Here is a 22,792-nt window from a genome sequence, read left to right as displayed (position 1 = left end):
AGCTTCTCGCGTGCATTTATGCAAAATACGATTCTATGTGCTATTCTTTTACCCAGTAAATCAAACCTGTCCTTAATTCTAAAACAATGATTTCTTGAATTAGCTTATCAAACGGAAACGCATGGTTGAAATCACGTTATCTCAACAATGCTAATGATTGAATCCATAGAAATACCATTCAGTGTTGTGATAAAGATTATCCTCGAGCTGTCACTTAATTGACTAAACCATCAACCCGGATATAAAAAATCTCCCTATTATCTTTCCGTGTGTAGTTGAATTACCTTTAGTTAGCTAGCAGTTTGTCGCCTCAGTTCACTGATGCTTGTCTGTACTGCGGTTCAAATTTATAACAATTATATTGCTCCTTACGCTTTCATTGAGCATTGAAGGATAAAGATATTTTCCGAGCATTTAAGACCTTAAGTTTATGTTGATTTCCTTTCTTGGTTTCATCGCTTCTGACTGTTAACCGACAACAGAAAGATTGCCCGGTCTTACCGGAGTCTTAATCTTTTCAGAACCATAGACAATGTTCAATAAATCATTCAAACGCATTACTAAGCGGTAAGGATATTTTCATTCTTATGGTTTTCAAGGCTTTGAAAACAAAACTTACGCTTCAAATCCGGACAAATCTTTCACGGACTCTAACAACTTCAGAAAGGTAATAACTTTGAACATATCCTTAGCTTTTATTAGATATCCTTACTTATCGCTTGGCTGTAATAAGAAATTATTAAATTTAAGCTTCCCTTTTGGGTTATTGAGGAAAAATACACAAACAGTGTGGCGATAAAGTTTGGTGTAACTGAACCTGCGTCTCATTACCACAGACTAACCAACCGATTAAAATCCTCCTTATTTTGTGCCTATTTTTTTCCCAACCCGGCAATAAAAATTTGGTGAAAAAGAGAAGAGAAAGCAGGCCACCACTTTCTCGTATTTTGATATTTCCAATATATTTGTCTTTTAATCTCCTCCAAAAGAAAAGAAAAAAATTAATATTCAATTCAGTACCACCTTACGAAACATTATCAGTTCCCTTTATGGTTTCACAGGAGCTGGTTCCCAAAGCAACATGAAGAGCCACCGTAATTACATCACAGTCTTTCGCAGAAAAATTTGAATATTCCATGTCAAACACTAAAGGCCCACTTTTTCTAGTCAGTTCATTGTATTTCTGCACCATTCAATCGGCGTTCCAGAGATTTCAGTTTGCTTCCTGGTGAAGTGGGATGATTGGTATAATGTTAGAATCGATTCATCAACGAAGTCGAGAATCCAGTTAAAAACCAAATAGCCCTATTGGCCTAGCAAACCCAGTGCAGGTTTAGTAAGTCCTTTCAGGTCGGGACAGCATCAAATAACACCCATGCACGTATTGCGGGCGCACAGTAAGCTCGCTCCGCGAGTTGCTATTGCAGTCAGCTGCATTATATAATCGGACTCTTTCCGAGTTCTCAAACTTCACACTTTCTAATTTTGGGATTTATCTGCATAAGAATTGAAAGTCATTTATATCTCAAAGGCATCACAATTGTAATCAATTTAGAACAGAAGCCTGGTCTCAAGGTATCCCGGCCCGAAAACGACTAAACTTCTTCTCCTGGCTGGACATGAGTAAAATACATTTGAAAGAAAATTTAATTGATCCAAATATCGCCCGGATTATTTCATTTTGACGAGAATATTGTCTTCCAAAGCACGAGTATATATATTTTGCCTGACTTAAGTGTCAACTAATTTCGTTGTATTAATACTTCTTGCTTTCATATCCAGCTTTGAACTTGACCCTCCCCAGCGTGTATTGAGCTCATGCAGGAGCAGTCATCACCTGAGTTTTGTTTTCGAAAGCATTACTTTGACTCCAGATTTATCTTTCTCTAAATCAAGAGCCAATAATTGGGACAGAGAGCGAATCTGAGGGCGTGGCAGGGATATGTGAATTTCACTAAAGTTATTTTTAGAGTTACAATTAAACGAAAGTCTAATTCCTGGGACGTCCGCACATCCTAATTGAAGCGTGCCAGCCCTTGTATTTATGATAGAGAGATTTGGCAAGAGGACGGGAACGTCATTTCAGAACGGGAGAGAAAGCTGAATAGTCTGGACACGGCACCATTCGACTTCCGGTGTTAGCGTTGCCGTTCTCCCAAACAAGTTTAGGACGTCACTTTGCTGGTTTTTCCGTCGCGATCAGAACGTCTCAGATTTCCGACAATTGTGCACTTGTAAATCGATCCAAACGAGATAATACTGTTTGGAAGTATTTCAATACTCATGTTCAGGATAATTGGGTCCCTTTCTTTGTTTTAATCGGTGTATTTTTGAAAACTTGTCGCCTCAATATGCTGGTTCCCGAAAGGAAATTGGAACACAATCGTTGGCAAGCGATCCAATATTTCAGGACTCATTTTGTTTTTGAATGAGCAAGGCTTTAGACAGTGAAAGGGCTTTTCTTTAATACATTTCTCTAATAAGCCTATGTGAAAACTCTACGAATGGGATATATGCTGTTGAATTTTATCGTAAATCGATTCATCAATAACCATGCTGCATGTTGAGGTTTGGAGCAGTCAATAAAATTAACAATCACGAATCTTACATACCGTAAAATTTTGAAATGATATAGCTTTACATGTATGCAGAAATAGCTATATGTAAATAGCTATATATGTATGCAGATATAGCTTTACATGTGTGCAAAAATTCAGCCCCTTAAGTTTCTCATACAGTTTTATCAAATAACTAACTTGTTAATTTTTAACCCTATACACTTCAACAGTATCCAGATTCTAGATAATTGCGACTTTATCTCTGAAAAAGAGGTGGCAGTAAGCATTATTATAGCCTTTGAGCTATAATGAGGTTGTTGTTTGGTCTCGTCACGCAACGTTGGAGAGAAAACATTGTGTGACGAGTTCAAAATGGGGCTGTGGAGGGGACTGCAGGAAGAGTGGTACCAATGCAGTCTATTTTTGCCATCAATTATTCAGACACCAGCACCAGTTACTAAGTGTCCAATTTCAACCCACATATCCAAACAAATAACTCCTGCATGCATAGCATGCCTATGTTTTAACCTACAGCAGAATCAGTACAGGACAATAATAATTAGTGCCCCCCCCCCTTGAATATTAGCACCCATCCTCCAATAAATTCCCCCTCTTTTACCCAACAGTTTAAATAAGCCCTTATGCACTTTTTGAGGAAGTACAGTATTCAATTTTATAATTTCTCCTTTAGTTTCAACAAATAATACAGTAGTTAATAATGTTTTCCATAGAAAAATCTGACAGGGTCCTTTTATTAAAGGCTGGTAAAGGGGGGGGATGGGGTGGGGGTGTACATCAGTATACATATTCTCCATATAGATTTCTATGTATTTCTTAGGGTGCTGACAAGGAGAATTTGTTTAACAATCAAGAGCTTGTTTTGTTGGTGATCATTTCCTTTTTTCTCCTAACCTTAATGTTTCATTCAGGGGTGATATTGTAAGGAGAAATTAGATGCCGGTCACTCTTAGGGAGTCAAACAGTTCACCAGAGTCTTTGTTCTATTTTCCAGTTGCACATTTACTTCATCGTGTCCATGCTTTTCTGTCATGTTATTCTCTTCACTCCCCTGTGTATTGTGGTGTTCTTTTCTCTTTGAATGCTTTAAGACCCTCAGGTCTGTCTTTGGTGGGTATAACCTGATGGAAGAAAATTCACAACTTCTGACTCATGTAAACATTGTTTTACATAATTTCAATTTAAATACCAAAACATTGTTTTGTTTGACAATAACAGTACAGACCACCCAAACCACTGTGTTTTTCACCACAATATCAATGTCAAATAAAGTGAGTCTTTCAGTGCATGGCATGTTGGAATATGACACATTGGCATGAGTAGCATTGTATGTACTCTCTTATCAACAATGGCAAATTAGCCAATTAGATTGCGACATTACAGTAAAAAAATATTTGCACCCATACCTGAGCATAACAACCTTCTTCAAATGACATGGCTGACGTGAGGTCAACCTGCAGAAAGAAAGAAGACACAAATCACATATTCTGGGAGCAAAACCATTTCATTATAACAAAACCTTGCTGTATTGAATGCATTCCATGGTTTAACATCAGCGTGCATATTTTCCATACTGTTCTCTACACATTTCTTATACTACCATCAAGGAGGATTTGCTTAACAGTCAAGAGCTCCTCTAGTTTGCGATCAATTCTTTTATTCTTGTGACCTTGGTATTTTATTCAGCACTAATATTGTAACGAGAAAATAGCTTCTAGTCACTGTTAACTGAATGATTAAGGGGTTCAATTTAATTACCTTGCAAAGGGTGTCATGATGATACAAAAAATACTGGTTACTTTAAATAAATTTTATTTTTCCTTTTTTTTTTTACTTGTCAGACTTGTCTAGTATGTACTTAGAAACCTCAGGTGTGATCATGAGATTTGAGAATTAAAAAAAACGAAAGAAGAGAATCAAATAAGGGAAACCATACAACTACTCGTTGATCATTAGTTGTGACCCTTTTAACCCTAACATGATCAGTCCACATATTCTCCATACTGTCCGCTATACATTACCTAAGGTGCTGACGAGGAGAATTTGGTTAACAATCAAGAACTTATTTAGTTCGTGATCATTTCCTTCATTCTCACGACCAGGACCTTAACCCGTCGTTAACGTTAACTCAGCCACTCAATGAGAAATCCTGTGCCAACACAAACTGACATAACATTTTTCCAGAATTCTAGCTTGTTTCCAGTTTCAGAGGCTAGTTCAATTTACCCCTCCAGTGCCAAAGATTTGATGGTTACTCTCTAACTTTTGATGTGTTGAGAATGTCATTGAGTAGGTCCAGCAAGCAGTGAAGAGGTTAATGTGTGTGATTCAGGGGTGAAATTTAAAGGAGAAATTAGTCACTCTTGCAGATCAAAGGGTGAAAAAAAAAGGACTTACCTGGATTCCCTTGTTAATTGCTAATTTGGCCATCCTCACAGCAACAGGTCCGTGGGGAAGAATTTCTTCAGCTAAAACAAGGGCTCTTTGATATGCTGCATCACCAGTTTCAGTTTGTTCAGCAACATAATCAGCCAAACCTATTTCTTCAGCTTCTGTACCACTGACCACTTTGCCTGTAAAAATCATCTCCTTGGCTTTTGAGACACCTATTAACCTTGATAGACGTTGAGTACCTCCTAAAAAAAAGGAACCCACAGGCTGTCAGACCATTTTGCACCAACTTTGTCAAGTGTGATCAAAGATGAAAATAAGTGTTTTGAACTAATTCTAACATCAATTAATGTCTGACGTAAAAAAAGAGTTACTTATTATGTTCCAGAATGCTGAAAATCTTGTCTCAGAGAGTTTAAAATTTCAAAATTTTCAGGGAGAGCATGCCCACAGAACCCCCTCTCCTTGAGGAACCAGTTGCTTTGCAACCATCACGCTTGCAACACAATCATACAGGCTGCTTACTCAGTTCAGATCATACATTTATTACACCTTCTACTGACAACCCTGTAAAAGCTCTGTGATATCATTCATCTCAGATGTCAAGGCTGAAATACCAATAGCTGACTTGCACACAAGACTTAATGAATGATGCACTCTGTATGTTTTGGAAAAGTGGGATTTACACCCTCTCTTACTCCCAGATGTGATCATCATGTAACTTCTTCCTATGAGTTCAATATGTTATCATCTTGCACTGGGTTATGAGAAAAGACAGGTTTATCAGCCAAAGGGTGTAATCATGATCTAACACCAAACTCTCCCCTCTAATTTCCAAGGAAATGTAGTTAGTTAGAGGAGGTTAGAAGAGAGAATTGCAAACTGGATCTTGAGAGTCAAAGCATCAACCTTTAATAATAATAATAATAATAATAATAACTTTTATTTCTATAGCACTCTTATCCTATGTTCAAGGCGCTTTACAACACTGCGCAGGGGACTTTGCCAGACTGCCAGTGGCAGTTTACAATGAACAAAGGCAAATTTGTTTACACATGCCCCCTTCCCCAATTCTCAGTAAACAGGCCAGACCACAGCACAGTAATCTCATGATATGGGTTCCTCAACGTCCCCTGCCTAATCAAATTATCTAATTAATAGAAGCAGGAGACGGGACCTATGACTTGTTCATCCTTATCTTGAAAGACAAGAATATCTATCCATTTCTTGATATATTTCATAGAAAGGTAGCACATTCTCCTCAGTTATTTTAAGACCATGAGTGTTGGTCTGCGGCCGGGGCTCGAACCCTCGACCTCCCTCCTTTTAACTCTGACGAGTGACCAAGAAAGAATTTCTCCTCATTTCTCCATCAATACAAAATCAAACAGAAAAGTGATGAGAATAAATAAGAATATTCATTGCTGGATTACCAGTGAGTTGATGCAACAACAAATTCTCAGAATTAACATCAAATGAATATTCTGACAGGACCTCTTCTGAATTGTTATTGCCTATTGTTGTGAAGAGTAGCCTACCAAATGCCAAGGAAGAGGGGATGGGTGAGGCAGCTTGTGATAGTCTAAGGGAAGAGGAGTTAGGTCATTTGTGATGGCCTTTCATACCATCCAGAGACAATGAAATTCCTAGCTGCCATGGCTAAGTAGCAGTAAAACAAGCAAAGTTAATCTTATGAAAACTGTACCTGCCCCAGGAATCATAGCCAAACGAGTTTCTGTCAGCCCTACTTTAGTGTTACTTGCAGCAACCCTAAAGTCACATGACAGGGCCATTTTAAGCCCACCATCTAGGGCGTGGCCATCTAAAGCAGCAATTGTAGGCATTGGTAGGTTGTGTAGTTCCATTATTGCTGCCCGAGCCATGGATACAAATGGTCCAACCTCATGCGCTGCCATTTTGGCTCTCTCTTTGAGATCAGCTCCTGCACAAAAAATACCTGGGAGTGACAAAAGACAGGAAAACTTGAGTAATACCAACTGTAATAAGGGTTCTACTACAAAAAAAAAAAAAACAAGCATGAAATTTTTTTAGGTCTAGAATTCTACTAGTTGACAAAGCACTGGTCTACTTGTGTTTTTATCCAACACTGTCTTTCTCCAATCACGGGGATAAATAGTGCTCACAAATTAATTGCAAGGAAAACTTGACAAACTTGAGTTGCCAGGGATGACCTGGCATCTCTTTTGGAAGATACCATGATATCCTACCTGCAGCTGCCTTCTATCTAAGTATACAACAATCACCAGGAACTCCTTTCTAAATCCCACAGGGATCAACGAACGCTTTTCATTCCACTAATTTATTCGTTTTTCTCGTTGCCATGTTCCCACGAATAACATAGCTCCATTTTCTGCCTTAAAAAGCACACACAACCCACATTACCCTTGCGAATTAAAGGTAGGAATTCCTAGGAATTCCTAGGATTTTCCTTAGAATTCTTAAGAATCTATTCCCAGGAATTCCTAGGAACAAAGGTGTGAGTTTTCACGGTAATTGGAACATGGAATTCCTAGGATTTCCTAAAAATTCCAAGGTTTTCTAATCTTGCTTGGTGTGGGTGTGTAATTCCCAGGAATTCCTAGGAATTCCCGAAAAAACCTAGAAATTCCTAAAAATTCCTTGTTTATAGCCAACAAGACTTGGAATTCCTAGGAATTCCTAGGAATTCTTGAGAATTTCTGGGAATTCTTAGGAATTCCAACTCAGAGCACCTGACTGACTTCCCTGAAATACTGTGAATCTAAAAACTTGCTGGAAATTTTAGGAAAACTTCAAGGCAACTAATATTAAATAAACACATGCATTATCAATGAAATTTACTTACATGTTCAGGTCAGGTTTACATGTTAATTATTTAGTTTATTAGCTTCGCCGACCAGCAGGGACACCGCAACAGCTTGTGCCAATTACTGCGGGCCCAGTAAACCCACTCATCCCAACCCAGGGGATAGGACATCCATCGCGTACAGTTATCTCATATGTGGGAAATTAACGTCTCCTACCCTTAACCCTGCAGGAGACGGGACCTCCATTTATTTGTCCCTATCCGAGAAGACTAGAATATCTAACCATTTCTTGATGTTCTAGAAAGGTAGCAGATTCTTCTCGATTATTTTAAGACCTCGAGTGTTGGTCTGGCCGGGGCTAGAACCCTTGACCTTAGCACAACAGTCCAGCACACTATCTATTGAGCTAACTGGGTGGCGGTTAAAAATTTGCTATTATATATTAACATAAACATGTAGTAACATTAGGAAGAAATTTCTTTTTCTTTTCTTGAAAACTTCGTAAAAATTGTCCTCAATTACAGCTATTCATTTAAAATAGTCCAAGTGAATTATTAAATTTGGTTTGACACAAATTGTGAATAAAATCTGTTGATTCTTTTTCATGAAATGTAATAACTTGGGTTATTTTTAAAGCAATAAATAGTATCAGTCAGCTTTGACTTAATTTAATGTTGTTGTAACTTCTTTGGATAAAAGTCTTGTGTGTTAAAATTCAAATGTAGGCTGTCAAGCAGCATCTTCATGCTATGTTGTTTGTTTTTGTTGATTCTGCAAGTTGAGATTGAGAGATTTCTTCTCAATCTTCACTCAACACTCTTGGGGGTGAAAGGCTTAATTACAGTTAAATAATTGAATTTTTATCCCAAACTGCAGACTAAGCAGCTGTAATTGTCGTTTTCTGCTGGGCTCGCAGCGTGCTTAAAACGCGACTCAAATAATCCTGAAACCTTTAGCTCACTGATAGATTTATTTAATTGTAAAGCGTAAGCTTAAGAAACTGTGGCATGCAAGTGACCGATTTGATTGTCAGTTTTGATCACGTATCAAATATCGCAATTTGTACTCACCACAAACTTTCAGAATCATTAGCTTTATAAAAAGCCGCTCGACCTTTGTGCCGACCAGTCGATAACTGTTGTCCCTTCTTTAAGCTTCACGGCGCTGACAACTTGCTTTTCATCAATTTAACAACACTCGCGCTATTCTCGTTTTCCCATTGATCAACGGTAAAACCCATCTTTAGAGATGTCGTATTTGCAAACCAGTCGAGAAAAGAAATAACTTATGCACGAGCGATCAACCGATGAAAAGTACATTTAAAGATGAGCGCCAAATGAAGGTTTCTTTGTCTACAACCCACGGGCATGATCACGTGGATATTTTGGGAATTGCTATTGGCTTGTAAAGAGAATCTGCTGGCTTGCCCGATTGCAGTCTTAGGAGAACACGCATGGTTCGGCTTGTTGACCATGGTTTCATTTAATAGATCAATGGTTTGAAGGTGATGTAAATAATGATATGAACTCACTCAATGTAGAAATAATCGAGAAGAATCGAACGTACTACAAATGCACGATTTGTGGCCGAAAGCTGTCGAGGAAACGAAGACTCGAAACCCTGACTTGAGTTGTGTTCACGGCAAAGGTGAGAAACAACACAAGGTAATCACAAGTACTTTGAATGTGATTACAAACGTGTTTTACCCTCATTATTATAACCGATGGATACCACCTTATGAAGTATAAGAGCTACCTAGATGATTATACTGTACCAATACCCAAATCAACGGAGCTGGACCATAACAAGCATTCATCGACACCGTCCAACGCGGCCATCTCGATTCCTTTAAGTCTAGATCTTTGACGCTAATCCACTGAGCTTAAATTAGCGGTGCCAACAGTCAAGTGCGTCTCATAACGGAGAAGCATTTGTACAAGAGAAGAAAGCGATTAGAGTATGTTTGAATTCTTGCCCACAAACGAATGTGCGCATTCCGAAGCATTGACCCCTGCTTATGATTATGTTTAGGTTTTATGATTTTGGCACATCCTCACAAAACTGGAACATTCCTTTCCCAGAAGTTCCCAGTAATTCCAAGCTTTTCAAACCAGAGCTTATTTGCATAGTTAGGAATGTTTGAGAATTCCAAGTCCTCACAAAACTGAAACCTTGCTTTCCCAGAAATTCCCAGTAATTCCAAGCTTTTCAAATCAGAGCTTATTTCCATAGTTGGGAATTTTTGAGAATTCCTAGGAATTCTTAGGAATTCCAAGGAATTCCCAGAAAACTGGGAACTCAGTTCGCACACTACAAGCATTACAGTCAATTGAAAACCAAAACTACTTCTTGATGGGACTTGCTCAGAATTTCCCTCTGTCACACGCTTGTGACGAGATGAAAAGGTTCTCACTCTATTTCTTTACCCAGCTTAAAACCTACCATCTTTCTTATTCTATGTACAAAACTTTAACTTCTGAATCAGTCTTTGAAAATTACTACATAAATATTAAACTATTATGATTAACTTCTGATTTGCTTTTTCAGGAATGAACCCCAGCATGGCTTTTCAAGAGTCAAAGTAGACAGTATGAATGCAAAGATGAAACAAGTATATGAAAAAATGGTCAGGAAGAGAGGATTATGAAGAACAGGTTTGAAAATATATATTAATTAAGCTTCATGTCTGCTCAGAGGGAAACTGTCAGTTAGAAAAGGTGTTTTACATTTTCCTGCAAGTCTCAATGTCTCCCAAGAAGAATTAAGTCAAGGGGAAGAAAAAGAGAGTTCAGGGAAAACAAAATGAACTGTTTCCCGACAGACCTGAGAGGCCTTGTCATGTATTCAGTTTTTATTTCAAAAGTACATGGAATGAATAATGCACATACGTGCGCATGCTTACAAGAATCAACCACATACACTACAGGCCTGTTTCTCAAAGTCCCAGTAACTTTATGGGCTTGTAAAACTGTTCTGTTTTCATTCAAGATGGGGATTTCAAAAGTTTTGAAAATGATACAATAAAACTATCAACTAGAGAAACTAAAAGGACTGGTTTGGGTGCCAGCTAGAACCTGCTTTCCCATCCTTCAAATTTTAATTTTAAAACATAGCTTTGGGCCCATTAAGTTACCAGTTGGCAGGACTTTCAAGAAATGGACCCCAGGTCAAGTGCTTTGTTATGCATCCAGAGGACAAACAAGTAAACAAGCAGAAAATGCTTGTTAATCTAATGACAGTGCAACTTTATTTCTTCGAAACACTGTAGATATACCTTTAAAGAATTGTATTTTCCTGGGCCTTCTGCTCAACCAGTTATTTATTTCATCTTTTTGGATAAAGTAGGAAAGAGCTACAGTGTTTTAGCCAAGGGCTGCTCCCATAGTGTTTTCTAGATATTCTAGTCTTCTCGGATAGGGACGAATAAATGGAGGTCCCATCTCCTGCAGGGTTGGGGTGGGAGACGTTAATTTCCCACACACGAGATTACTTTGTGATGGATGTCCTCTCCTGGGGTGGGATGGGTGGGAAGGTGAGATCGATAGACTGAAGCGGCTGCCAGAGGCGCCTGATATGCTGATGTCTGTTCTCAACCTTACACTGCACCCGTAATTCAGCCTCTCGGCTGCAAGTGGTCAGATATAAACTATATAACTATAACTATATGAATTATTAACTAACTAACTAGAACCAGCGGAGAGTTAGCAACAGGTTAGTTTTGCCTGGAATTGCTGAGAAGTGCTAAGAAGAGCACTTATAATTATCATTATCCTACATTTAGATTAACTGCAAACCTGGACATTGATCACATCCAATACATGTAACTTGCTCAGGATACAATTTTTGACAATATCCTGTCAATATTGTATCCTGGTCATGAGCAGTGTACATTTTAATTTATACAGGGTCATGTGATTATGAATCAACCAATCACAATAATTGTGTTTGGAGCAAGGAAAATTTTAGGTGTATACAACAGTGATCTTTCTTTTACTGAAGAGTTAAAGTCAGTGAGTAAATTGGAGGCATAAATCCTTGAAGCTTATCAGCTAAATGTACACTGCTTGTAACTAGTGCAGCTTCTTGCATTTGTGGCAGAGTGGAAAAAAGTAAACCTTTTGAGAAAAATAAGACAAAGTTTAAATTTAGAGACTGACATTTATCAACAGACTGAAGAACTTACCTTGTATCAAGGAATACCCTTCAAGAAGATTCAATGCACTTTTTGGTAGATTATTTACAAAAGTGTTGAGTATAGGGAATTACAACTGATAGGTTCTCACCACCAGATTAGATCATCCCTGATGAAGCCACTTAAGACAGGAGTGTCGAAATGTTGGGTCTATGAATTGTAATTCAGACAAACCATGTCTGATTGTCCACCTGGTTGCCTTGTGAACTTGAAACAACATTGTTTTGAAATATTAAGTTCTAACTGACCGAGTGTGAGGGCCACACTGAGGAATATTGGCAATATGGCCCAAGGTTCATATAAAAGTGACTGAGGGACAATATTCCTAAGTATGGCCTCGAGCAAGGGAGGTTAGTAAGCATCGTTAGTTTGTTATGTGGCACTCTGAACAAACTTGATGTTGAGTTTGAATTCCAAACAAAAATACAATGCTTATGACCTGTTAAGGACATTAGCCAGAAGGCTTATTTTTTGATTGATTATTGATTAGTTCACTCATTTCAGAATGATCTTAGATAGCCACATAGTTACAATGCTTATCTGTTTTTCTGTATTTCTATTTGTTTTGTAATCGGACCTTTCAGCGTTACCACGCGCATATAAAAGGCAAATTTAGCGTCCCTTTAATCAGTTCTTCGTAAGTTTTGAATAGCCTTGGTAAACTTTCGCCCTTTTGTTTTCTCAACCTCTGGCACAAGCAGGACCGATATGTGAGTACCTTTGTAACTTTGTTTTTTCCTCCCCAGTCTTTTCAGTGTTGGGCGACAATATACAAACAAATATTGCAATGATCTGTATAGATTTAAGATTTAAAGGCTAAATTCGTGCCAATTTGCAAGTCAGTGAACACCCATCATTTAAATAGAACAATGGGCTGTTTATCAGTCATCAAAACTCTTTTAATTTGTTTCCAAACTTTTGTTCTGTTTCACTTGTATTGTTAATCTCGTTATAGACTTTAGAGCCCAGTATTTAACATGCAATTCTTTGATCATGTATTCCGCGGCTTTTCGTTAGATTGATAGAACTTCGTTGTATTGTTGTTTCATTTTATGATCGATCGTTCGATTGATTGATTGACGGTCAGAATAATCGTTATTTTCGTCATTGACTGTGGTTCGTGGTCGATTGCCTTTCAAGAATAAAGATTCGTGCAAACAGTCAACTTTGGGTTGTCATTTCGATCAGTAGAATAGTCCCAAACACCTCGTTAACCGCGTTTTGGAGCGACATGCCCTTGAACTTTAGAATTTAGATTTTGGTCGCCGTAAATGCTTCATGACCATTTCTGTGGAGAATGATGTGGATGTCAGTGGCTTTTTTTTTTGGGGAGGGATAGGAGTTTACTTAAATGCGCAAATTGGTTCTGAATTACTGTTGATCTTATGGTACTTTTGCCGATCATTTTAAAAGCAAATCATTACAGTACTGTGTAGAAGCAATTTAAAAAAAAAAAGAGTTTACCAGAAAATTTCAACAAACATTTGTAATGATAAGTTTGATTATACCTCACAGAAGTCTTTTCCCCCCTAGGCTTTCCAAGGAAGTACAGAAAAGCTCAAGATATTTTTAACAATGCTACCAGAGGTATTCATGGTCAATAACCTCAGTTTATGTTATGCAATGAAGACTGACGCATATTTAACAGTTTGATATAAAGTAACTAGTTTATTAACCATTCAATTCCTAACTGAGGATTATTAATTTTCCCCTCTAGCTGCTTCACATTTCCTTGTAAATTGGTTAGGGGAATTTGATGTTTGATCAAGACAACAACCTCTACCTGATAAGCTTCAATAATATCTTTAACTGTTTGTTGAATAATGCATGAATATTATCGGGATAAACTACATGTTTATCACTTGTGTGGGTTAAAAGAATCTGTACATTCACTGGTTCACTAAGATTTTATGGCCATGATCTGATGGGTCCTCAGTGTTAAGTGTCACCTGAGATAAGTTAGGGTTTGAACTGAGTCAAGAAATGAGTGATCATTGCCAGAACTGACTTGATATTTTATTTTATGCTTGATTCTGCAGGAGGAAAGAGCCATGCCAATGATTGTCACAGTCTCAGGTATAGAAAGAAAAAACATGCACAATTAGTGGTAAATTTTTTAACTAAAAAAATATGAGTGTACTTTTTTGTAACCCTTTCACTCCCAAGATCTGATTTATTTAGTAATTCTCCCTACTGTCTGCCATAGAATTCTTGTAATGTTAGTTTGGAGAATTTGGTGTTGGGTCAACTGATAGCATAATTATTTTTCTTAAGTTTATTCTCAACACTTGCCTGCTTGATATTGTATTGATATTGTAAGGAGAAATTCTGTCTTGGTCACTCATGAGAGTTAATGGGTTCATGGCAGAATTAAAGATTAATTAACAATTATTCCACAAGCGTGCATTGGATATGAGATGATAGTCAGCCAACGAGGTGCTACGCGCCTCGTTGGCTATAATCATCTCATATCCAACAGGTGTGAGTGGAATAATGATTGTTTTATTAAAATGTTGAATTAAGTTAATGAATTTTATTACATTTTTAGCTCCCTTTTAATATTAAGCTGAGGCATACACTTACCATAATGGCTAAGCCAATAGAAAGTCTTGAATTGCATTATCCAATGATCCAGTTTTTAATAGTATGTGATATTGCACAAAATGTATTCTGATAGAACTGATATTTTTTTCCTGCTCAACTTAAACAGGAAGTGCCTGTGTGCAGGACTTAATTGGAATTATCTTGTACAAGTATACAAACCAGGGATTACAGCCTCCACTCAAGGTACAAAATTGTTAGTAGCTATTTTGAGGGACTTTTGGTGTAGTTAACAAATATTCACCGAAGTGGAGGTGGTTAGGGGTGGATATTTACTGAGCCGCAAAGCGGCGAGGTAAATATCCTCCGCTAACCACCGACACTGAGGTGAATTGTTGTTTTAGTATATACTAAAACAGTGAGATAATATACACCACCAAAAATTAATTGGAATGATTTCTTCCCTTGCCACGGATGCAAACCGGGAAGCCATTTCTTCCTGAGTTGCTCAGAGGTAAATAGCAAAGGATATTCGGAGTTTGATTAGCCAATCAGAGCACGCCTTGAACGCTATCCACTGTTTTAGTATATACTAAAGTATGTTAACTTTTAAACCTTATCAATTTTTCTTAAAATATCAGTCAGTGCAAAGGACAAGTTATTGGTTTTTGTCCAAAGGAAATTCAAGATTTCTTTCTTATATTGATTTCAGAATGATGTCAAACCTTTTTGTTTGCATATGGCTGAGGATGATGGAGAAGTGGAAATTTCCAGGTATACCCATACAGTACATTTAATTCCACTTCTTAACTCTCAGAAATGATTAAAGTGTAACTTCTCGCTAGAATAACCTTGGAACATCCAACAAACAAGTAATAAGCATACTCCAACTTGTGAGGTAGAAGTAGTTGTTTTGATCAAAGACCAAATTCTTCGGTGTAGCTAACTCAAAAGGAAATGTGTAGCAGCCAGAGGGGAGAATTAACAAACAGATCTTGGAGTTGCAGGGTTATAATTTATTTGCATCATTTTTACCATGATATTAGGACAGGGCAAAAAATTAATTTGGACAGAAAGTGGAGTAATAATATGGCCATATCATACTGAATGCCCAAACTTAGGTTTTATTGATGATTTTTAGTCTTGACATGTAATGCGACAGACTTTTAAGTGCTCCAGATTTAAAATCAGATAAAAAGCACTTCCAGCAATGGCTTTCTTATGTTTTTCATCTTTCACACAGGCCACATTTGATTGATACCATTTTCAGAAAGACTATTATAATAGGATGTATCTGAAAACTTAAGAAGCCAAAAAACTCAAAAATTAAATTTAGCAGACTCTGGTACCTCACTCAATCAAATTTCACAAATGATACAAGTAGACATTTTTCTTATTGTTTGTGTTTTTCCTTGCCACTTGGGGACTCTGAACAACACTACACAACTTGAAAAATATTCGTAAGTATTATATGTGAAACCATGGAATAAGGTGTACATGTCTAGAATAAGAATAAGATTTATGTACAGTATGATATATAGTCATGAATCTGCACCAATCATTTTAAATTGCTTCTCTGATAAAGTATCAATTTTCTCAGGCTTTATTATTTTTAATTATTCTTAGCTGTTTGTGTATCATTATTTCTCTCCAGTTTTTTTTTGCATTGTAGTGCTGGAGAACAAGGAGCCAATTACAAACATTTTTTTTCAATTGTCTGGCTTTGGTTCAGGTAACTCAGCCAAAATTGACATTTTCTTTAGAAGAATTGAGCCAATTGTGTTTTTTTTTTTTTACTAAAAAAGTGTTATATTTTGATAGCTTTCCTCCAATTGTCCCTTTCCTTTTATCACAAACCATAAACTTTCCCCTTTGCTCCTGGTTTTGCTGATTAGATGTTGAAAAACGCCATGGCCACATGATTGTTCCCAGCTTAGCATATATACACTGTACCTTGCCAAAACCCAGAGGCTTAGGATTGTCTTTCCCTTTCTCTCCTCTCCCCACCCCTCTGAGGGTTTTGTTCTGGCCTTCCCCCTCTATCCTCTTTCCCATCCCCCCTTCCCCTTCTCCCTCTTCTCTTGGAATTGTCAGTCCCCCCTTGCCCTCCATTTTCCCTCTCTATCTCCTCCCCCTTATCATCTCTTCCCCCCTCCTCCAAGATTGATATGGTCAGTCCACTTGTCCCCCCCAGCCCCCTTTTCAAGAACTAAACTGATGGATAGGAGGGTAATCTCTGCAATACATGTTTCTGCTCAATATTGTGTATTATTATTATTTAATACAATAAAACAGAGGATAGTGTTTAAGGTGCACTCTGATTGGCAACTCAAACTCCAGATATCCATTATACTAAAACAGTGGATAGCATTCAAGGCGCGCTCTGATTGGCTAGTCAAACTCTGAATATCCTTTGATATTTACCTCCGAGCCACTCGGGAAAAAAAAGGCGTCCCGGTTTGCATCTGTGACAAGCAAAGAAATCACTCAAATTAACAATGGTGGTTTATATTATCTCACTGTTTTAGTATATACTAAAACAACTATTCACCTCAGTGTCAGTGGTTAGTGGTGGATATTTACCGAGCTGCAAAGTGGGTCGGTAAATATCCACCACTAACCACCGACACTGAGGTGAATAGTTGTTAATTATTCACTTAGCAACTCAGGCAGGATTTACACCAGAAAATATTGTAATAGTTGCAAGAATAAATGACAGAGCAACATGTAAAATCATGTTTTTGAACTGTATTATCTTTTAAATTAGCTGTTTTACTTTATACTAAAACAACCACTTACCTCAATGTCGGTGGCTGGTGGTAGATAATTATAATATTTACCTTGCTGCTTCACTGCTTCTAAAAACACCAAGTACCTTATAACTATGAAGTCTAAAATAATTATTATGTTGTTCTCTAACTCCTTGCTGATCATTACGATTTCTAGAAAGATGCCAGTCCTACAAAACCAATGTCTCACAAACCTTCATCAGGGATCATAGTAACAGTGTAAGCTCAAATATTTTTAAGAATCAAAAACCATTTTCTCAATAATAAAATATTTCAGAAATATGTAGTGCTTAAGGTTGCCCAAGTCAATTTGATGCTGAAAGTCTCATGGGAATGCTGGGGATTGCACAGTAGGCAGAGTCCTGGCCTCCCACCGCTGTTGCCTGGGTTTAATTCCAAGAGCTGGCATCACCTGTGGGTTCAGTTTGTTGTTGGTTCTCATCCTTGGTTCAGTGGTTTTTCTCCAGGTCCCCAGTTTTCCTCCCTTCCACAAAAACAAACATTACAAATTCCAATTCGACCAGGAAATAGTGGACAAGAAAAGCCACCACATTGAATAACCACTGCTAAAATGCCATTGTTATAATTATAGTTGCTTTATTTTGTTATTTAATTCCCACCATGCTCTACAAGTATTAAAATTAATTGAAAACCAAAAGGACTTCATAATGGGGCTTGCTCACTATGGAGTTTCTGTGGCTTAGTGATAGAGCATTGGAGCACGGAATCCGGTTAAGGTCTGAGGTTCGATTCCTCATGGGAAATCAGTATTATTTTTTCCTTTGTTCCACACTTGTGACACGAGGAAAAACTTCTTACTCTATTCTTTTACCCAACTCAAAACTTACCATTCGCTCCGACGAAGGGCTAATGCTCGAAACATCAGCTTTTGTAATCGTTACGGTGGCCAATTTACCACTTCAACTTTGTTGATATATCCAAATTATTTCGTTACTCCCACCGACGCAGCCCCAAACAGTTTCTTTCGAAACTATCAGCCTTTATTCAAAACTTACCATCTTTCTTATTCTATTTACAAAATTACTTCTGTCAGTCTTTGAAAATTACATATTAATGAAACTATTGTAATGATTAATTTCTGATTTGCTTTTTCAGGAATGAGCCCCAGCATGGCTTTTCAAGAGTCAAAGTGGACAGCATGAATGCTAAGATGAAACAAGTATATAAAAAAATGGTTAAGAAGAGAGGATTGCCAGGAACAGGTTTGAAAATATACATGTATATCATAAGCTTTGTGTCTGCTCGAAGGGAAACTGTCCGTATAAAAAGATGTTATGTTTTCCCAATTGTCTTTAGAGCAAGGAAAATTTGCAGGTGTACAACAATGATTTTTCAGATTTTTTTATTTTTTCTGAAGAAGTCAGTGAGTCGGAAGCATGAATCCTTGAATCTTATCAGCTAACTGTATGCCTGTAACTAGTCTAGCTTTAATTTTGTGGCAGAGTGGAAAAAGGAATTTTTTAAACCTTTCGAGATAAAGAAGTCAAAGTTTAAATTTAGAGACAGAGTGAAGCATGAAATACCTTGTATAGAGAAACAATCTTCAAGAAGATTCATGGCTCTTTTTGGCAGATTCTTTACAATAAGTGTTGTTTGATTCTGAGTTCTTTAATAGCCTTTCTTTTTTAACTCAACATAGCCAAGGAATATGTCTTGGAAAAACAGTCAGAGCCAGGGATTCCCATTAGTCTCGATGCAACCCTAGAAAGCATGGGAACAATGGAATTCTGTCTGGTCAGATTTAGCCGTAAGTAGATTTTAATTAGCCCACTTTAACTTAAGTTTATAAGTGCTGTCTTTTTGCAGTAACTTTTTTTTGTACATCCATTTTGGCATCACTGTTGGTTCTTGCAGTCTGCTTGGCTCACAGCAGACTGAGTGTAATCAGTTTGAAAATTGCTCTTTTTTCAGGCTTCTGAGTCACATTGTTTTTTTCATTTAATACCAACACTTTTGAACAAACTGGGAGATTGGACTAAAAAGATGAATATGACATAGAACAGACAGTATTCCTATTTTGACATTAAATTGTGAAAATAATACTAAATAATAAATATAGCCAAGTTGGGTCAAATGATTTGGTCTGAAATAAAAAATACAATAATGTTGATTGGAGATTGAAGCAATTTTGCTTTTTTGTTGACAATTGTAGGAAAACGGAATCATGAGGAAGAAAGGGAAGAGCCTAATATTCGTGACCAAGCTTACCCTTATTATACGTACAGGGTAAGTGTAACACAAAATTAGGGACCTTAACTCTTTACACCCTAACATCAGTATGCATATTCTCCATACTGTTCTCTCTACATTTCCTAAAGTGCTTACAAAGAGAATTTGTCAAAAAATCAGAGTTTATTTAGTTGGTGATCATTATTTTGCTTTATTCTACTGACCTCACTGTGTGATTCAGGGGTGACATTGTAAGGAGAAATTCGATGCTGGTCACAGTTAGGGTCAAAGGTTTAAGCAAACCACAACAGTTATGGCAGTAAGGACATAATGGCAAAACAAAATAATCTGATAAGCACGACAATGGCTCTGCAATTACATCTAAAAACGTTGTTTGTCTTGGTCTCAGTGTGCATGAACAACCTTGAGGGCAAATTCTTTAAGTTTTCATTTGGGACTCAATGCTGCTCACATAAATTAGATTATGCTGAAGTTAATATGTGACACCATTACAGACAACACCCACATACAGGCATAATGGAAAAATTCTGAATAAAAGTATAAATTTTTTTGAATGTTTTCCTTCACATTGCCCTTCTGACTGGACAAGGTTTCTATTATTGCAGATGTTGTCTTGGTTTGTTGCTTAACATACACTCTTGTTTAGAGAAATAAAATATTATTTAATCCTCAGTCATACAGGGTCAGCATGCTGCAAAAGCTGAGAACGGTGATGGAGATACAGCTTGGTAAGTCATTCACAGATATTTATTTTGTTGCCTTTTCATCACTGACTTTCAGCCAATACATCTTACTACAAAAAATCTGATTGGTCAAGAGAATTCAATCAATATTCAATAGCATGTGAAGTTGACACAATAAATGCAAGCGCAGCAGCAACTATTGCATAATGATCATGTCAAGTTCAAAGTCTGCTTAATTTCCAAGCCCCTCCTCAGTGTAGAGTTCTAAACCTTTTATAAACTCAAACATATTTAAACAAGTATTGAATGTTACACTCCCCCTCCCCTCTCTACAGGGTACAGGGTGGGAGGAATGCTCTCCCCACCGGTACCACCTCATCTCATTTTTTCCCGTCTTATTTGAATTTTTTTTTTCCTTTTGTATTTCATTTAACTTTTTTATTGATCACTTTCTCTGTTGCCCTTCAGGAGTTTCCCTTGAGAAGATAGAAATTGAACCAGTACTTCAACCCAAGTCAGCAAAAAAGTTTTGGGGAAAACAAAACTTTGTAAGTATTATCACTGACAGTACATCTGTTCAAATTTGGAGAGAATATTTTGATCACGGCTGCAAAACAAAACAAAAAAATAATATGCAGGTTTCCACTTGACTGCATTTTGCCAGTTAGACAGGTCGTTAGCAACCCTTTCTGCCTCACCCCACAGGTAGACAGGTCGTTAGCTACCCTTTCTGCCTCACCCCACAGGTAGACAGGTCCTTAGCTACCCTGTCTGCCTCACCCCACAGGTAGACAGGTCCTTAGCTACCCTTTCTGCCTCACCCCACAGGTAGACAGGTCCTTAGCTACCCTTTCTGCCTCACCCCACAGGTAGACAGGTCCTTAGCTACCCTTTCTGCCTCACCCCACAGGTAGACAGGTCCTTAGCTACCCTTTCTGCCTCACCCATGAGTGACCAACACAGACAAGTGATGAGAACAGAGTGTGAATGGATACTGGGATTAATTATCAGGGAAGCCTCAGATCAAATGCTGCAGGGAAACCTTGAGGTGGACTGGCATCCCAATCTAAGGAGGAGATGGGGGGGGGGGGGGGGGAATAAAACTCTTAAAGTCAATTCATGCTACCTAGATAAGCTCTGGCTGCATGAGCTGTTGCCTTAAGTACAGAGGGGAACATGGAGTGTTCTGAATACCACAACATTGCAAAAAAAAATAGAATAAACACTGCATCACTGCAAGAAATATTATCAACACACACGGACACCATGATATAGTTTAAGCCTCAGGATTTATCTGGTCTGGTTTCACTCATCTTTACCAGGTGCCGGTCTTTGGCTGGCTGAAAGTGCGTGTTGTAGAGGTCCATAAGTCAAGTGAAATATTAACAAACGTGGCCCGAGGCTAGTTGGCTAATGTTAATTAAAGTTTAACTCAAATGTATCGCATATTTTGTTCAAAAGAATAAACTGCAACACTGGGAATGGTTTATTTCACCAAAAACTGATGATTTGAAATTACAAACATCATATACCGTAAATTTTGAGATCACTACAACACCAGAATGCAAGTTGTTCTACAACACAATACTGCATTAAAAAAAGAAGAGTCAGCGCCCCAACACTGCAAACCCCAATGTCCCCCTCAGTACAATGTTAACTTTTTTCAATCTGATTTGTCCTGTTACCTCTTCCTTTTAATACTAACTTGTAAAATCACTTTTTGTTAAGACTTCAATAGATATGGAAAATGTGGTTGCTTGTGACCTAAATGAAGTGAAGAACAATGGAAAATCTGTGTTCAGAATAGTTTACTTCAGTCAAAATGCCCACGAGTTTAAACACTACGACTTTGAAACTAATGCTGATGATGCAGGTGAGAAATTTTGTCTTTTTCTTTGCATACAGTAATTTATCACAACAAACAGCATTTTTTACAGCAAAGAGCATTTGAAATAGTCAATTTTTGATAGTAAGTTGATTATTATTTGCTAGCCTACGAGTTTTTTTTTTTTTTTTTGTGGACATCAGTATGCATATTCTCCATATTAACAATCAAGAGCCTCTGTATTGTTGGCAATCATTTCCTTTATTCTCGATACCTTACTGTTTGATTCAGGGTTGATATTGTAGGGAGAAATTATATTTTAGTCAGTCTAAGGCATCGAAGGGTTCAATGATTGGGCAACAATTTTCCCTGATGTACAAAAAGTGTTTTTTCTACATTAATTTTGTTGTTGCTGTTTATATTTGTTTGTTTGTTTGTTTGTTTTGCCAGGAGAAATAGTGGAACAGGTCAATCACATTATCAAGTCCGACATGAGTGGGAAAAGATCAGAATACTTGTCTTCAAAAGCAAGAAAATCTGACAAAAGATCTTTAAGATCGTAGCCATTGTAACAAGAACTACTGAGGCTTACTCACACTATTAAATGATTGATTAATAAAAATTATACTGGATTTCCTCAAATAAGTGCCCACACTCCAATGAGCACCCACCCACCCCCCCCCCCCCACCCCCAAGCCACATAGTTCATAAAGCAATCTCCCTTGTCCTTAACTCACTTAAATCGTAGGGATACAAGAAAAACCTGTTTCTATTGCC

At 37.5% G+C, this 22,792-nt stretch overlaps 1 protein-coding gene and 1 pseudogene across 3 annotated transcripts; one reads left to right on the top strand and one right to left on the bottom strand.

The window, feature by feature from the left end:
• Positions 1-2,512: 2,512 nt before the first annotated feature.
• On the bottom strand, positions 2,513-9,697 carry LOC148731142 (methylglutaconyl-CoA hydratase, mitochondrial-like). Of its 2 annotated transcripts, none has more exons than XM_088760076.1 (5): positions 9,555-9,697; positions 6,673-6,924; positions 4,974-5,212; positions 3,983-4,030; positions 2,513-3,697 (listed from the first exon to the last, which is right to left on the bottom strand). In XM_088760076.1, exons 1-5 carry the CDS (start codon positions 9,610-9,612, stop codon positions 3,620-3,622), a joined length of 675 nt encoding a protein of 224 aa, XP_088616202.1. In that variant the 5' UTR covers positions 9,613-9,697; the 3' UTR covers positions 2,513-3,619. The 2 variants fall into 2 exon arrangements, with proteins under 2 accessions (XP_088616202.1, XP_088616203.1); XM_088760077.1 differs by lacking the exon at positions 9,555-9,697 and adding an exon at positions 8,845-9,119.
• On the top strand, positions 9,230-22,660 carry LOC148731141 (target of rapamycin complex 2 subunit MAPKAP1-like; annotated as a pseudogene). Its single transcript, XR_016001204.1, has 15 exons — positions 9,230-9,421; positions 10,322-10,428; positions 13,500-13,553; positions 14,006-14,042; positions 14,677-14,753; positions 15,220-15,281; positions 16,180-16,239; positions 17,454-17,515; positions 18,413-18,519; positions 18,957-19,064; positions 19,470-19,543; positions 20,181-20,235; positions 20,659-20,738; positions 21,919-22,063; positions 22,466-22,660. The product of XR_016001204.1 is annotated as a target of rapamycin complex 2 subunit MAPKAP1-like (transcript).
• The last annotated feature ends 132 nt before the right edge of the window (positions 22,661-22,792 follow it).

The sequence above is a fragment of the Stylophora pistillata genome, chromosome 5 (assembly GCF_964205215.1).
Source record: "Stylophora pistillata chromosome 5, jaStyPist1.2, whole genome shotgun sequence".
Taxonomy (NCBI): domain Eukaryota; kingdom Metazoa; phylum Cnidaria; class Anthozoa; order Scleractinia; family Pocilloporidae; genus Stylophora; species Stylophora pistillata.
Note: the sequence above shows the minus strand (reverse complement) of the source record. Positions and strands in the feature narration are given on the sequence as shown.

What these genes read in the sequence shown, in the direction of transcription:
- LOC148731142 (XM_088760076.1), bottom strand. Translation starts at nt 9,612, where the DNA reads ATGGCCGCGTTGGACGGTGTCGATGAATGCTTGTTATGGTCCAGCTCC. An exon ending in GGCTATGATTCCTGGGGCAG is followed by an intron (nt 5,213 to 6,672) that starts GTACAGTTTTCA and finishes CCTTTTTTTTAG; the next exon opens with GAGGTACTCAACGTCTATCA. An exon ending in CAATTAACAAGGGAATCCAG is followed by an intron (nt 4,031 to 4,973) that starts GTAAGTCCTTTT and finishes TTCTTTCTGCAG; the next exon opens with GTTGACCTCACGTCAGCCAT.